Source organism: Melanotaenia boesemani, chromosome 15 (assembly GCF_017639745.1).
Source record: "Melanotaenia boesemani isolate fMelBoe1 chromosome 15, fMelBoe1.pri, whole genome shotgun sequence".
In the NCBI taxonomy this organism is placed as follows: Eukaryota; Metazoa; Chordata; class Actinopteri; order Atheriniformes; family Melanotaeniidae; genus Melanotaenia; species Melanotaenia boesemani.
In genome coordinates this window covers 1,622,522-1,640,407 of record NC_055696.1, presented here as the reverse complement: position 1 = coordinate 1,640,407, position 17,886 = coordinate 1,622,522, and the positions used below count along the sequence as shown (strand labels likewise).

The 17,886-nt window shown below is 39.6% G+C and overlaps 1 protein-coding gene across 1 annotated transcript; it reads left to right on the top strand.

Annotated features, from left to right (window-relative positions):
• Positions 1–4,222: 4,222 nt before the first annotated feature.
• dgat2 (diacylglycerol O-acyltransferase 2) lies at positions 4,223–16,320 on the top strand. The gene is made up of 8 exons (XM_042007883.1): positions 4,223–4,525; positions 6,164–6,292; positions 6,450–6,557; positions 7,087–7,157; positions 10,162–10,366; positions 10,711–10,885; positions 14,481–14,683; positions 14,887–16,320. The coding sequence occupies exons 1-8, from the start codon at positions 4,486–4,488 to the stop codon at positions 15,039–15,041; spliced, it is 1,086 nt and encodes a 361-aa protein (XP_041863817.1). The 5' UTR covers positions 4,223–4,485; the 3' UTR covers positions 15,042–16,320.
• Positions 16,321–17,886: the final 1,566 nt, after the last annotated feature.

Sequence of the window (17,886 nt, the reverse complement as noted above, 5' to 3'; positions counted from 1 at the left end):
GGATTCATTCACCAGCTGAGACTTGGTCCACTGTAAAGCCACAAGCATCACTTGGTCTGAAGGTATAAGAGGTCTGGATAACAGCATTATTTTTCAAGACACTGGTTCAAAGTACAAAGACCTCCTTGTGTTCATGGAATCCTCCAGCATATCTTATCTTGACTTTTCTTAAAAGAAAACAAATCATAAATGAAGTTCTTATCCCTACATCCAAAAATATACATTACAGATTAATAATTTACATCTGATTATTCATGTACATGTTTGTAATCTGTTGTTTGAGATACACACATGTTAAAAGTTTTGGATCAGGTTTCAAAAGGATGAAACAGTGTGTGAACTTTGGCTTTGGCTTCATTTGATGTGGCAGCGCTCTGATATTTCCAAATAACCTGAACTGGCTTACTTAACAGTGTCTGGGTGAATCCTTATTGGATGGATTCCAATTAAAACATGAAAAAGTTATCAATGTACTTATTGGGGTGTCAAATGGAGACGCTACTGAAAGGAAGTTTGATGATAACAAAGCTTTATCTGTAAATAACGGATATACTGCACATATACAATGTTCACAAATGGAATTATACAAAAATTTGTAATGCTAAAGCAACCAGTAATTCAGGTGTTATGTAATACATATGGAAGTTAATTCAGCAGGAAAGTACTAAATAACAAATAAATTCAGGGTTTAACTGATACCGACTGGACACAGCTGAACTACAGGAAACAGCCAGTGGGGCCATCCTAACAGAAATAACAAAAAGGATATAAAATGTATGAGTGTTATAAAACAGCAGGATAATTCAGCTGCAGTGTCCAATTTTTCTCAACAGCATGCCTCAAGTCAAGGACTGTACGGCTGCCTTCATCCAAAAGCTGAATCCTGGCTCTTTTCCACTAGATATGCAGTGTATATACCAGGTTTGTTATAAATAGCATCAGATACAAAGTGCAAGTTTTTTTAACAATCCAGTACAGACTGGAAATGATATTTGATTTGATAAAAATCACGAGGACTGAAATCTGAGTAAATATAAAAATGTCACCCCTGTGTGTGTGTGTGGGGGGGGGGGGGGGGGGGGGGGGTGGATGGATATGAAAGAAAATTTGGCTGTGATGGTGAATTTATCCACTTTCTGTGATGTTCAACCATTAATTTAAGTTTTTTATTTTGTCAGAAGCTAATGCAAATATAAAGGCTGATTTAATAAGAGCCAGAATAGAAACTGAACACACACAGAAAGACCTCCTCTGTCCTTTATGTGGGTAACAAAAAGCCTTAAGTTCAGCAAAATTACTCAAATAAAAGGAAGATCTTGCTATTTTATTTCACTTTTTTGTATGGGAAATTTCATCCCTCATCAAACACTCACTTTAGCTCATTTCAGGTTAAATGTGTGCTTTTTGTCTTCCGTCCGTTTTTGGATATTTGAATGCATCACAGCCAGAGTGAGCAGCACACAAAGTAAAGGCAGTAAAGATACTTAGAAGAGAAATCAAGTTTATCCTTATAAATATTTGACTCAAATGATCAGATACAAAGTGTATTTTGTCCCTTAGAGTCCAGTACAGACGGTAATGAAACAGGATTTGATCAGATCATTGAAGGTGAATCTGAGTAAATACTGCTTGTGTTCACCTGCAGCAGGTTAGGTTAGGTTAGGTTAGGATGGGTTAGGTTAGGTTAGGTTAGGTGAGGTTAGGTTAGGTTAGGTGAGGTTAGGTTTGATTAGGTTAGGTTAGGTTAGGTTAGGTTAGGTTAGGTAAGGTAAGGTAAGGTTAGGTAAGGTAAGGTAAGGTTAGGTTACCTTAGGTTAGGTTAGGTTAGGTTAGGTTACGCTAGGTTAGGTTACGTTAGGTTAGGTTAGGTTAGGTTAGGTTAGGTTAGGTTAGGTAAGGTAAGGTAAGGTTAGGTTACCTTAGGTTAGGTTAGGTTAGGTTACGCTAGGTTAGGTTACGTTAGGTTAGGTTAGGTTAGGTTAGGTTAGGTTAGGTTAGGTTAGGTAAGGTAAGGTAAGGTTAGGTTACCTTAGGTTAGGTTAGGTTAGGTTAGGTTAGGTTAGGTTAGGTTACGCTAGGTTAGGTTACGTTAGGTTAGGTTAGGTTAGGTTAGGTTAGGTTAGGTAAGGTAAGGTAAGGTAAGGTTAGGTTACCTTAGGTTAGGTTAGGTTAGGTTACGCTAGGTTAGGTTACGTTAGGTTAGGTTAGGTTAGGTTAGGTTAGGTTAGGTAAGGTAAGGTAAGGTTAGGTTAGGTTACCTTAGGTTAGGTTAGGTTAGGTTACGCTAGGTTAGGTTACGTTAGGTTAGGTTAGGTTAGGTTAGGTTAGGTTAGGTAAGGTAAGGTAAGGTTAGGTTACCTTAGGTTAGGTTAGGTTAGGTTAGGTTAGGTTAGGTTAGGTTAGGTTACGCTAGGTTAGGTTACGTTACCTTAGGTTAGGTTAGGTTAGGTTAGGTTACCTTAGGTTAGGTAAGGTAAGGTAAGGTAAGGTTAGGTTACCTTAGGTTAGGTTAGGTTAGGTTAGGTTACCTTAGGTTAGGTTAGGTTAGGTGAGGTTAGGATGTGGTGCGGTGAGTTTCTTTTGGTCCTTGACAGAAGCCAGTAACATTTATCAAAGAGCTTCCTTGAACACTGGGTTATAAATCGTGTTTCATTCTATGAAATCATAGAAATTTGGTTGTAAAACCCTTGTTTAAACTTCAGACAATGAAAAAAAATATTTGAAACTTGTAAAATGAAGATAATCTGATTTCACTGGGAACAAATGAGCATTGTAATGACTACTCCTAATCTTTGGTAGTGTGGGCTTGCAGGCATGAAAGCTTAGACTTTATAGAGAAAACGATGGCTGTCTGAAAGCAGTCTGAATTTGGATTTAAGCCATTTCTGTCAGATTAGACAGGCTGTGACCTTCAGGTCGTATAAGAGGGCAGGGCGGTATAGCTACTAATTCTTTTGAACAAGATTATTTGGACATTGTAGTTTTATTCTGAGTTAAACAAGCAGATCAACACAGAAGCAAGTGTTTCTTTTCTGCAGTTGTGGTTGTTTGTAGGGTGTGTTGCATTGGTTCTCTCAATGTGAAACAAGACCTCCCTGGTTCCTCAACTGATCAAGCAGAATTGTAGTGGGATTCTAACTGTGAAGCCAACATAACCTGGCAACGACAAGATCAGTGAAATAGAAGTAAAGTTAATGCAGGATTTTTTCTAGTTTAATGACAAAAATAAAAAGCCATTTGGTAGACGCAAGAAACGGGGCGCTCATGACAAAACAAGCTGCTTAACTTGATGATTTTTAATGACTCGAAAACATCAGGGGGAAAGAAAAATACATGTAGCCTTCATAAAACCAGAAGAAAAGCTTGATTCTTCCATCTATTATTACAAATACTTGGGTACGTCCTGTATGTAGGGATTGGGTGAGTGGGGTAAGGACCAGCCCTGAATTTCCATTGGCCATCTCTGATACTCCACTTCTGGCTGGTAGCTTGTCAAGTTTATTAACATGGGAATCAAAGTAAATATTGTCTTGGTTTAATTACTTTCTATATATCATTATCTACATTGATATTCTGCATTATTTACAACTTGCTTTAATAGTTAATTAATTTATGCTGGTTTTAACTGTTTTGTGTAAAGTGTTGTGGTTATTGTTGTGGCTATTTTTTGCTCTGTAAAGCACTTTGTACTAGGACTTGAAGGTAACCCTCTGTTATGTGTACAACAGAGCCACAGTTCAGCCAAAAGATTCCAGCAGTGACAGGAAAAGCTGATAAGTTGATCATTGGTTTTTCTGTTTTCTCAGCATAATGAGTAATGTTTAAAGCCTCTGTTTCCTCTGTGAGAAAATGGGTTTGTTATATAATTTTCTCTTTTCAAAGTTTATAATATTCTTTCAAATCTGTAAATAGAATTTTTGACAGAAAAGGACTCAAAGCTGTTATTTAAGGTTTTCAAGAATCCCTGTTAACAATCATCCTGCTGGGGCTCGGCCCCCCACATGACTTCTGTCTTAACTTGGCCACAACATTAAAATTGTCCTGGACACGCCACTGCTTCATGAACCTGATTATTAACCCTGCAGAATTCCACCTGATGAAGAGCTGAACCAGGAATGATCAATAAAACATGTTTTCAGGGACATCCTTACCCACGTGACCGTAGGCAACTCATAAATACAAACAGCGCGGGGCAACGCACGCGCTACTCCTCCAGCTCTCACCACCTGAGGTCCGGTGTGTTCCCGAGCAGGACGCCTTCCCCACGCTCACAGCCTCCCTGATAAAAAAGAAAAAAGCTAATATATATTTGTGCCCTGTCCTCCGTCCTCGTGGCTCCTCCCCGCGCTGATTAAATGCCCGCTCCGCTCTTCAGTCAGCTGCTGTTGGAGGCAGACATGGCTGAGGAGCTGTAGGGTCTTAATAGCGCAGTTTTTTATTTTATTATTTAATTTTTAGGCACTTACCATCTAAAAAGCCTCCGCTATGAAGACCATTCTTGCTGCATATTCCGGCGTCCTCAAAGGTAAGACGTGGTTGGAAAAGGCTGAAGCAGAACCAGCAGAGGTGGGCAAACAGGTCGGGGTTCGGGGAACGTCTCAGCGGCTCGTGGACGTGTTATTCAGTCTTATTACGATTTAACCAGAACGTGTCAGCGTAACTGTTATTATGATGCCAGCTCCTTTAATGTGACCCAAACTTACAAGACAGCTTTTATATCTGGGGAAGACTGCGGAGCTTGTGCATATGAAGGAAAGTTTGGGTGTGATGTTGAATTGATCGGTTGCAAAGGTCGGTTTATTTTCTGTGATGATCAACTATTATTTTAAGCTTTTTAATTTTCTTAGCAACTATGCAAATATAATATGGAGATCTCTCAAAGTTATTTCACTTTTTTGGCAGATGCCTCCCTCATCACACACTGACTGACTGTAGCTCCTCTCTGTAAGGGGGAAATGTGTGGGCAGAACACGAAGTAATGCAGCAGAGAAATCAACAGTATATTTTTAAATAATTCACTCAAAAATGATCAAACTGTTAATGTACATGTAAAAAAGGCCAACGTTTATTGCTACCAGCTTATTCATGCATAAATAAAACCCCATTATTCTGACACAGAAGTCCAGATGTGATTACCATCTCCAGGCATGGTTACAGACTGTTAAACATTGATTTAATTAATTACTTTTGAAATATATAAACTTTTTATTTTTTGGTTATTAAGACAAACACTCTATTGTAATTTAAGTTATCTGGGTGGAAAATAGAATTTTGTATCTGCTTCCGGCTGATTTTCAGGCTTTGGTAAGTTTAACCCATCAGAAATATTTGGTGAGTAGATCAGGTAGTGCTATCAATGCCAACAAAGTCCCCGAGCAGCATGGTATGTCTTAGGTGAGTGGGTTGTTCATCTGGTGGGTGGAGCCTGTTGGCGAGAGGCAGGAGGATAGTAATTTTAGATTTAGCCATTTTTCCAGATTTTTACCTGGCACCGCTTTAAGGGGCACACATGCAAGTCATGCCATGCTTGTTACCAAGTAGACGAGTTTTGCAAAGTTGAGCAGACTACTCCTGTTTGCTTCATGTCTGCCTGGTGACCATTTTGATCTTCCATGTGGGAGCACAGTTGGTTCTCAGGCAGATTTAGTCATTAGAACACAGTCACATTCTATCTGTTTCTGGCTTTTAGCTGTGAGAGCCTTAAAGAGCCACAGCATCATAGTTTACAGGTATTACCGTCAGAATCCAGGTACTGGGTTATTCTCAGTGAGCCCAGAGGGGATTAGACCGTGTTTTTTCCTGGAGGGGAGCTGCTCTTCTTATTGGCTCCCAGCAGTACGAGCTTGACAAGCTTTAGTTGCCCTGCAGGTGGCCACTGGTGTATGCTTCTTTGTGAGAGATATTCACATGTAGCGGCATGGCTTCTCTTGTTTGGACTGGCTAGTAACGAGTACTGGTGAGGATCCTCTATCATGGCTTACTTGACGTGTAGCTGACATGTTCTATTGCGGGCTTAGTTTAAGTTCAGTCTAGCCTGGAAGCATTTCTGTAAGGAAAGTGCTGCACTGTGAAGTTTAATTGATCAAAAGGTCATTGTTCACATTTGTTCATGTTTGATTCATGTCCATGGGGATCTGGCTCATCTTGCGTGGTTTATGTCCAGGCACCGGCTCAAGCATCCTCTCCGCCCTGCAGGACCTGCCATTAGCAATCTGGCCCTGCAAGTCCAAGATGGAAAAACATCTGCAGGTCATTTCTGTGCTGCAGTGGATCATCACCTTCTTAGCCATGGGTAAGCGTAGGCTTTAGCTCCTTAGTCTCAGATTAAAAGTTAAATCATCAAGCTGCATACATTCTTGTTTGTGTCTTCCCGTGTAGGTCCTTTCACCTCTGAGAGCTCTGTTTACAGACATCTTAACCTTTGAATTATTCCACTATCTCTCTCTCAGGTGTTGTCTGCACTGTGCTCCTAATCTACTTGTTCTGGACTGATTGCTGGCTGATTGCTGCCATTTACACTGCCTGGCTCATTGTTGACTGGAACACCCCAAAACGAGGCAAGACCCATTAAAAATATAAAAACTACTGGTATTCAATGGTTTGTTTTGAATTTCATGCATGTCAGAATTGACAGTCACAGTTTTGATAGTGATGAAAGTTGTAGTTTCAGACTTACCATGTTAATACCTGAAATGCACATTCAAAATGAAGTTAAAATATCATTACATCTAAGTCTGTTTCACTAATTTTGTGTGTAATAGATAAAAGTTCAAATGCTGTGACTTTACTCGGGTTCATACACAGAAACTCCTCAGAAACTACAGTGAGACTAACGCTGTGTTACCACAGCATTGCATAAGATATTTTATAATTGTTAACATAAAAAAGGACTGCATTATGTCCAAACTGTTCCTATCATATATGTGTGTGTGTGTGTGTGTGTGTGTGTGATTATGACTTGGACTTGAAGTCATTTCAGAAGTCATTTGGCTTTATAGACAGGCTTTATTTATAGACAAAAATAGTAAATTAACTGGTGAATTAAGAATCTGGGGGATTTTCTAATTCTGAATTTCTTTTCCTCAGGAGGCAGAAGATCCTCATGGGTCAGAAACTGGACAGTGTGGGCATATTTTCGAGACTACTTTCCAATCAGAGTAGGTACCTGTGGCAGTTTCTTTGTGTACCAAAGCCAATTTCTCCAGCTGAAATCCTGAAAGATCAGTAGAGGTGCTGGGAATACAACCAGAAAAGGAAACGAATCCTGAAAACCTGCAGTACCTGACCTGATATGTCTGTGCTGCAGGAGTTTACTGGCTGTGTACAAGACTTATCTTGTACAGTAGATAAGGCTTATCTGGAGTGGATGGAGTATCAGATGTCTGCTCCACGGTGTCCCTTGTCCCGTGTTAATGGTGAAGCCTTGATGCTCATTTGGAGTTTGAGACTTTGTCCTATTTGATGGTCCTCAGGTATTTGTGTGTATCTGTAGAGACAATCCCACATACAAACTCATATGCTGCATGCAGAGGGTGGGAGGGTAGCTGTGCATGACTGGAGTGTCCCTGGAGAAGCCAAAGGTAAATGTTTGAGTGCGCTTAAAGGAAGGATATCACCTTTAACCAATTTTAGTCATCATAGGGTTTGATTGAATTATCGGCCCGTACAGACTAAAACTGAAATGATGAGTCAGTGGATTAACTGGGTCAGCAGAAAAACAGTTGCCAGCTGTGTGATAACTGTGTTCTGAGTAAATAAAACAGATGTAGTCAGATGCTGGAACCAGAGAGAGATTTGAAGCTTATCTTTGTTTTGTGTAATATCCAACCTCTCAGAGAGCAAGCTATTTAGGAGTCTGAAGTTTATCTTTTTTTCTCTCTCTCTGCAAAAACCTCTACTAGAGATGCATAAAACTTTATAACTTAGAACCAAATACTTGACACTTCTCGGAGCCCAGCTTCGGCTAAAGCCAAATATCATGATAATCTCTAAATTCATCTGAATCTTTTCTTTGTCTGTCTTGCATTTTAGATATTTAGTTTCCTTTACTTTGTTCACCAATAAACATAGTTATAACATCTAGTCAGAAACTGCTGGACCGCTTGTGGGAAAATGAAATCAGCCATGCTGGATTTCAGCGCTTCAGTCTGCTTAGTTTTTCATTTTTAAATATTTGTTTGTGGGGGAAACAAACAAAACGACTCATGAACTCGAGATATTTAGAAGAAATCAGCCACAAGTCTTGACTACCTACAAAAAACAGACCTTTTGTGAAATTTGAATGTTTACATGGAAGAAAATATTCAAATTTTGCACATTTAATGTAATTTGTTCAACTTGTTAAAAGAAAATTCAGGGAATAGCATGTGCTCTGCAGTGATGTAGGAAGTCGCCTTCTTTGAATGCAACGCTGCAGGGCTCAGATCTCTTGGTGACACCTTGTTGGTGGTATGTGGTTGTTTCAAGCACTAACTGAGGTCAGTAATGTAGCTTTTGTTGTCTGTCAATGGACTAATCCCAGTAGCTCTAAAACTAGATGTTTTTCCTTTTAAAAATGAATGTTTTTTTGGACTTTACTCTTTTTAATAATCCACTTGAATCAGTTGCACCTTTTTAATATTCTGCACATAAGCTGAAGAAATCATGAAGACGGATATAAGCTCCTTGAGCTATAAAATACTGTGGGCATAGCATTTTAAAAGTGTTAAGAATAAAATAAAAGTGTTGAAGCTCCCAGAAAGATGTTGAACTCTGATTTTACACAGATCCCAGGTTTTCAGGCAGTTTGAAATGGGAACTGAACTTTGTCTTATTGATCGGCTGCTTTTCTGTGGGGGTTGATGATATTAGATGGTTGTCTCCAGCTGGCATCGCGTTTGTTAATGCTGCTTTAATAGCCAATGCCATTTTAAGCTTTCTGTCAATATGAAGTTAAAATAGATGCTTCTCAATGACTCTGAAATAATCTACTATCTGCTGGAGAATGGTTTAGCTGAAGAGTGAGTGTCCTCTATCTAGCATGAGCATTTGACCATTATTAATGAGTTGGAAGTGAGCTGGTCAAAGTCTGAGCCTGCGTTTAAGGAGCTATGTTCGTTAAGGAGCTATGCTGTGTTCAAAGTTACGTCTGCAGAAAGCCCAGAATGTGACTGTTATGAAAGCTATTTTTGCTGCTTCTTTGCAGCAGACGGTGAATGTTTTCTGCTCCGTCGCTCTCCTCTTACTGTCTTAGGTGTTAAACATAGCATACACTCCCCACCCCCTTCCCATGCTTCCTCTTTAATGGCTCACATCTGCTACAGCAGCCAGGTAGAGACCTGCGGTACTATGGGGATCTTGAATGTGATCGCCTTTTGCTAATGTGATTATGCAACCCTTGTGTTTGACCAGCTACTGTGGAGGCATTGTGTACACATTGTGATAGATGGACGTCTGCACTGCAGACCTGAGTGCACTTTCTTATGGGATCATGCACTTTTACAGCTTGAACCAGGGCTTGAAATGATGCCTAAAGTTAAAAGTTCATTGCAGCCAGCTTGAACAGCATGCACACTGGCTGATTACTTTATGATCGTACTTGAGCAGGCAAAGGAGGGTTCTGTCTGGTTCTGCGCCGGGCCCGGGCTGAGTTCCAGATCCATACTTCATTTTATTTCTAATTAAATTTTTGATCAAATTTGTGTTTTAAACAGATGAGCGTTTCAGTCTGTCACTAAAGAATCATGAAAAAATGAAAAGCATGTCTGTTAATAACACTCTCCCCCTTTTTGTAGTTGTTTAAATGAATATGGTTTTGATTTACATCTAAATTTAAAGAGTTTGCTCACAGCCCACCTCCCCTACAAGTTTAATCAGATTTGCCTTGGAAGTTTTTACACCATCTGCCAGCCAATCAGCAAGCATGAAAACGCGCCTCTACTCTGGCCTTGGCAAGAGGAAAAACAAGGGCATGTCAGTCAGTAGTGTGCACACCTGAAATTGTGTGCCACTCTGGATGCATGCACAAAGTAAAGAATTAAAACAAAGTGTAGAATCAACAAAGCAAAGTCTAGTCAAACGTTAAGTATTGAGTTAGGTATGGATAATATGCAGACACAGCCTTTGTTTTAAGCCTCTTGGTTATATTTCTCCCTCTCATAACTTTGTGTTTATGTTTTCCAGCTCATTAAGACACACGACCTGCTGCCCAGCCGGAACTACATCTTTGGCTACCACCCTCACGGCATCTTCTGCTTTGGTGCTTTCTGCAACTTTGGGACGGAGGCGACGGGCTTCTCTAAGAAATTCCCTGGCATCAAGCCCTCCCTGGCCACCCTGGCAGGAAACTTCAGGTTGCCCGTCCTTCGAGACTACCTAATGTTCGGAGGTGAGAGGAGTTAGAAAAGTCAGTTTGAGTTCTTGAAATGTTTGATGTTGATAACTATATTTGTATGTGAAGAGACCTTTGTCCTGTTGCACAGCTGGAAATGCTTCTGTTTACATGGATCTGCTGATTCCACTGATATATATGGAGCTGAAACTGCTCCGAAGGACTCTTTGCTCTTTGCCCACAGATCCTGTATAGATATTCTAAGTTACTGTAGGTCACTCAACATGCTGGAAAACATCCCTTTTTCTGTATTTCTTCAAGTGTTACATTGCAATGTTGTTACTATAGTGCGTCTTAACAGCTGCAGTCATCATCATGTTTTATCTGTCCTGTCCTTGTAGGTATCTGCCCAGTTAATAGGAACTCCATCGACTACCTGCTGTCATGTAACGGAACGGGAAATGCGGTGGTCATTGTTGTCGGAGGGGCAGCAGAGTCTCTGCATTGTGAACCCGGCAAGAATTCTGTCACCCTGAGGAACCGGAAAGGCTTTGTGAAGCTGGCCCTGCAGAAAGGGTGAGCTTGCACAACAATATTCAGACATAAGGTTATGTTCACTTCCTGGCGACAAAACACAGCCTTGATCAAATCTATTATAAACACTGAAATGTCATTCCTTGCTCTCTGGTGACTCATTGGAATGAAAAACCCAGATTATTACTCCCAGAAAGGTTAAAACTGCCTTAGAGATGGCGTTACCAAATCTTTTCAGAATGCAGCGTGTTATCCACTTTGAGGCTGCAAGCTCCTCGTGGCTTGTAGTGCCCTTTCAGAGAGGTTAGAATGTCTTGGGCTGCCCTCAGCTTTACATTAATCACCATTTCTACACTGCGAGTTGACCTTGGTTTGGCTCAGTAGCCCAAACAATCCTTGTTACCACTCAAATGCAGCAGAGGATTATCATATCACTGGGTGCACCTTGGCCAAATAAGCTTACAGCTGGCTGACAAAGACATTGAGTTATGTAGACCTTCGTTCATAACAACTAGGTTAACATTTCAGCTGATGTAAGGCAGGAATGTGAATTCAGGTTGCTATGGACACTTCCTGAAACTTCTCCAGCTTTGGTTCAGTGCTTAGAAAACACAGATGGTGTTGCAACTGCTTGAAGATGGCTAATACGGTTAAATAATGTTGCTTTTACAATGGAAAAATCAATAACCTGGCAAAATAATAATAATGATCTCTTCAGATCTTTATAAATCTTGAATCAGATAGTTAAGGAAGGCCATTCAATGATCCTGATACAACTCTCACTACTCATCTAATTTTAAGTTTTACGTTTTGGCGGCATATTGTGGTGGATTTCAGGAGTTAAAATCCACAGTTTCCAGATTGTATAATACCCTTTCATAACTGTTTACACAAAAACTACCCCCTCCCAGAATAATGCTGAATACAGATGGGGCTTTCACAAACAGTATGCCTACGTGACTTAAACCGATTCATTGCAAATTGCAAGTCTCACTTGTAAAAATAAAGCAAACTTCCTTCCGAATACTTCTTACTTTCTCAGTGAAGCTGACATATTGGCAGGACGTGTAATAAATTCAAATATTTGTCGTGGAGCCCTGTTCTGTGATAAGCGTTTTCACAGCTAATAGATTACAGATATGTCTATAATATAACAATAAAAAACGTCATTGTGAATATTGTATGTTATGTAAGCATATCACGTAAATCGTTGGCTAAGTCACAGCAAATGAATCAAGTACAATAAGCTTCTTTTATTTTATTTTCTTAAATAAGATTTTCCAACCCCTTGATGTCTCGCTGCAAATTTGTAACAAATCACTTCTGGCCATTGACTTTACCTCTTTTTATCTAACTATTTTGTTTTATTTATTTGATATTTATAACTCCTATTTATGTATTCTAAATTATTAATTTATTATTTATCTTTTTATTATTAATTTATCTAATGTTTTGTTTGTTTTGTTTTGTCTAAAATCTTTTCCTGATTTCCTTTCTTTAGTATTTATTTTTTATGTAATCTTAAATCAGACATTAATAACTAGACAGCTCTGGCACAGCCCTGCTGAAACGACCACAAGCCACATGGAAATAAATGTTATGATGGCAGTGTATGTTTCTTCAAAGGTACATTAAACATCTTTCCTTAATGTCCCAGTTTCATGGCATGATCACTGATCTGCCCTCATACCATCATAGACTCTGGCTTTTGCACTTTTTGCCAATGACAGACTGGATTTCTCATCTTTGGCAAGCAGAGTCCTGTAATTTTATTTATTTATTTATTTATTTTTTAACAAAAGCTGCTGGTACTGACTCATCTACCACTGAACATGTGTCGGCTGTCTTTCTAACTATCTGAGATGAGTTCATTCTCAAACTCTGGCTTTAATATATGAGTTAATATATTTACAGTTTCAGGTTCATGCAGTGGTGGATTGTGTTAGTTGAAAAGCGTCTTCCAAGTCAGTGGCGTGCACAGACATTTTGAGTGGCAGGTGCACAGTTTTAAAAAAAAGGGCACCTTGCAGAGCGCATGGAACCGCCACCTATGTTTAATTATAGTGTGAAAAAAAAACACATTACAGGCTTTATGTACTTGCAGATGTATTGAAACATGTTACTATACATGAACCTGGTACTGATCTGACACTGCTCTCCCGATCTTCCTCATCCTCCATGCTGATAGAAGGTCTACTGTGGGACAGTAGACAGAATAGAGTGATGCATCTTTGAGTAAGACTGCTTAGTGACAAGAGTCAATGCATTACACCACTAAGACTAACACCAGTCTGCAACCGCCATAGTCTGACTTCAAGGCCTCACCACTAGCTGTGTTCTGCAGACAAATTCTAATTGGGTATTTATGATGGTCAACATTTCAATATTAGCCTACAATAAATACAATAAATACAAGGTAACCATGAATTCTGTAAGGAATTATTATTTATTATTATTAAAAGGCCTTAAACAGGTAACGTGACTGGTCTTGGTTCTGACCGTTCTCCTTCATCATCTTCCTCCTCCTCCTTGCTGCTTGATGGCTTCATCCAGGCCAGCAGAGAGCTGCTTCCCTGAGCTTCCTGGTGTAGCTCCTTTAACTTCTGGTTTCCTAATCTCTCTTTTCTAGGCTGCAGTTGATAAAAGCCAAGGCCAATAGTGGTATAGACTGCTTAGAATAATGCTGCTTGGAATAAAGAGTTAAACAAATTTTCAAATTATTATAATCTGTGACAAGAGATGGACGACTGGAGAACGCTGCGATGTGGTTTATGAACCAGATCGCGGTTGAGCGGTTAGTCGGCTAATTTAGACTCAGCTTTTTAGGCTGTAATGAGACGGACAGGCTACTTTACAACAGGGATGAATAGTTTGTATCAGGCTTAATTTAGCAGCAAAATGTGCCCTCGAAATTTACCTGAGTAGTGGCAGGTGGAGCGGTGGGAGGTAACTTCGCAGACGGTCCAGCATGCTTACAATGTGCCTCATTGGCGCCCGCTTTGCGTGATCACGTTGCCAAAGAAACGACGGGAACGAAACGGTCGAACACGCACATGCACGTGGGTGTAAGGGGAGTGTGATCGTGTCAACATAGTGGGCCACATACAGTATATAAAAAAATGATTCTGATAAAAAGGGCACTTTTTCAGCCCCAACGGCAAGTGGTTCAGCACCACCAAGGCTCTGTCTGTGCACACCAGTGTTCCAAGTTATCGATCATGGTATTTTTTCTTCAGCAGTGCTGCTTGAGGGTCCAAAGGTCCTGAACATCTAACAAGTGTTTTACAGCTTTGGACTTTGCCCATTAAGACTTGTTTTTTAGGCTCCCTGAATCTTTCCACAACATTATTAATCATAGATGTTGTTTTTGCTCTTTTAAATTTTGCATTAAGAAGTATGTCCTTCAATTCATCAGTGATTCTCTGGCAAAAAGTGGTGAATTGCGACCTATCCTTGCTGATGAATCCTAAGACTTTGATAAATGCCTCTTTTATACTCAATCCTGACACCCTTACCTATTAACAATTAATCTGCTGTTTGTAGAACCTTCCAGAAACAAACTTAAGTTTGTTGCATCAAAGTCTAAATTAGAACAGTTTCTTTGGTTATTTGCTAAGCTTTCTTTCTGCTCTTATAGGTCTGATCTGGTTCCTGTCTACTCTTTTGGAGAGAACGATGCCTACAAGCAGGTGATCTTTGAAGAGGGGACCCTCTGGAGAGCTCTACAAAGGAGGTTACAGAAGATCTTGGGGTTCGCTCCCTGCCTTTTCCATGGATGCGGCTTTTTCTTTAAGAACTCTTGGGGCATTGTGCCTTTTTGCAAGCCTATCACAACCATAGGCAGGTTTATCTTATGGTTTTGTTTTGAATGTGTGGTCAGATTTTCAGTGATAAAACATGACATGACTAAAACTTTTTCTGCTTTCGTAGAACAGCTCATTACAAGACAATCACTAACAAACTGTTAAAGACAACCAAGTTAACATGTGAACAATGTTGTTGTTTTTGTTTATTTTTTTAACTCTGATGTGTTTTTGTTTCAGTTGGGGAGCCAATCACAGTGCCAAAAATTGAGGACCCAACTGAGGAGACAGTGAATCTCTACCATGCGATGTACATTAAGTCCCTTCAGTGCCTTTTTGACAAGTACAAGACCCGCTTTGGTCTGAAAGAAAGTGACATCCTGCACATCCAGTGAGGGGACCTGGAGCTCCTGCTGAAGCTCTGAACTGTGTCATCCTGCCTTGGTGGCAGGTTCGTCTCTGGTCTGCAAACCGTACGCATGTGCACATTTTGACAAAGAAACCTCTGCTTGCTGCTGTGTCTCTAACATTCATTCACACAAGCATAGCTCCTTCTTAAGAGAGGCCTCTCGCTGCTGCTCCTGTTTGGACAAAGTTACACAAAATCTCACGTTTCTCATCTTTCAGTTTTTCAGTTAGTTGGGGCTGTCTCGTCAGTGCAGAAGAGGGTAAACTCCACTAGATGGAGCTGTAAGGTAACTTGGGACGTAGAAAACACTGGCAAATATTCATTAACCTGTTCATAAATATATCCTTAAGTGCTTTATGACCCTCCTACAAGCTGAATGCACAAACAATGCAAAAGGAAGGTACCACTTTATTATAAGCCTTTAAGGTTCACTGAGCCAAAGACGTATGCTGTCACCACACATTCATTGATTTCTACTGTATCTACACTCAAGAGTGTAAGTATTCTGCAGGGTGGATTCATATTTTGAATGGACAGTTCACTCTTACCTGTGATTGTAATAATGCCATAAAGTATTAATTTTATTTTGTAGAGAGGAAGAAAAGTGCAATTCAGTGCTTGTCCCTCTGAATATTTCATGCACTTTTTGTTTTGCTGATTACCCTCTGAAGATTTAGTCTAAAATAACTGCCTTATAAGAGATTCTTTTAGCAGTACAGTAGTTGTGTTGCTTGGGTTTATTCCACATCTTTATATCATTCTGGTATTAGGCCTTAGTCTGGAAGGAACTTTGGTTATCTTTTGTCTCTTCAATCCTTTTTAGAAATGTTTGAGCCACGTTTGAATGAGATGAAGTTGTTTGATGGGTTAAAAGCCTGATATTTGATGATTCCAGTGACAATAACTTGGGTGCGATCATAGAGAATGAAGGGGTTACACCATGTAATTCCTTACTGGTATTAAGTTATTCAATATTTGAAGGTGTCTCTGGTTGTTTCTTTATACAATGATATGTGGATAATCTATCCTGGGAATCATCAAAATAACCACGCTTGTGTCATGTTGATAGACAGGAAAATTGGCAGTAAATTATAGGATTGTCATTTTGAAGAGCAATTTTCTTTAGTCTGATCACTGTGACTATTTCTACAGAGCAGTGTAATCTTTGTGCAATAAATCTGACAGCAATTAAACAGCAACATGTCTATATGATGAAGGATATAATCTGTCTGCCAATATTTAAATTAAACTTTTATATGTTTTCAGGAGGTGTGTGTGTTGTCTTTTTTGTTTTTGGACACTTTGCTTCCTCAATTCTATTTAAATTAGCATTAAATGCACATGAACCAGTTCTCTATCCTTAGTTGTTTCACGAAATGCCCAAATTTATTTATAATAAAATATAAATAAAAATGAGCTGAGAAAACCAGAAAAACTGTTATGCTGCCACCGTTACTGGAGGCTTTGCATGAATCAAGGGAACGATGAAATCAAAAATTTTGAAAATGTTTTACCTAACTTTTACCAAGTCAAGTCTTTTACCAAACATAGAAATCTGATTTCTCTGACTGGCTCAACAATGGGGGACAGAAGGTGGTGAAAATGGAGGAAGAACTCTCAGATTCTCAACTGAGAGGTTCACTCAAACCAAAGATGTTATTATGTCAATGCTGCCTCTCTATTAATAAATATCCTTGTGCAAAAAAGATGCACTTTTTGAGTTTCATCTAAGACTAAATGCTTGCTGGACTTTCTCAAGATGTTCTGATGGTCGCAGCTTATAAGCACTTTAATATGTTGGGTAGCCGCCATAGTCACACCATTGGAGTGATAGACAGTTAAGAAAATTGTGAGAAAGTAATCAACTTTTTGAGGCAAAAATAACACACAATATTAGCAATTGTGTGTAAAGATTTAGTAAAGACTGCCTCTTCTATCACCCCCTGTGAGTAGTATCTTGCTTAGTTCCCCCATTAAAATTTTCCCCTGATCTTCAAACTGAGAGTGTTTACATCACCTACTTATGACAGTTAAACCTCTGCAGATGATCCAGAACCAGCAGCACGTCTGGTCTTCAACCAGCCCGAAAGAGCTCATGTCACTCTGCTGCTAATCGCTCTCCACTGGCTTCCAGTTGCAGCGCATCAGATTCAAAGCTCTGCTTCTGGCTTACAAAACAATAACCCAAACGGCTCCGGTCTACCTCCACTCCTTAATCCAGAGCTACACTCCCTCTCCACAGTTACGCTCTGCCAGTGAAAGACGCCTAGTGCTCCCACCACAAGGTGGCGCCACATCAGTAGCTAGACTCTTCTCCTCTGTTGTTCCCTGGTGGTGGAACGATCTACCAAACTCTGTCCGATCCGCAGAGTCCTTATCCACTTTTAAAAGCAAGCTAAAGATTCAGTTGTTTAAGGAGCATTTCCACATTTAGCTTAACTAAATGAGTTAGAAAGATTTGTCCAGCTTTTTGGCTCAACCAAGTACTGAAGAAGCTGCGTGGACTTATGCCCAAGATGATATTGTTTGATGAAATCGTGATCTTGTATTTAAATAAAATGACTAAAAAAAAAAAAAAAAAAAAAAAAAAAAAAAATTATATGCACTGCACTAGCACTACATGACAGCAGCTGGTCCACCTGGACTCAAAGCGGTCTGACTACCACTTAATTATGACGTCCCATCTTGTTTGAATTCATGCTTGTGTTGTTCTTACTCTCAAATGTAAGTTGCTTTGGATAAAAGCGTCTGCTAAATGACTATAGAATAGAATAGAATAGAATAGAATAGAATAGAATAGAATAGAATAGAACAACACCAACCGCACAGTG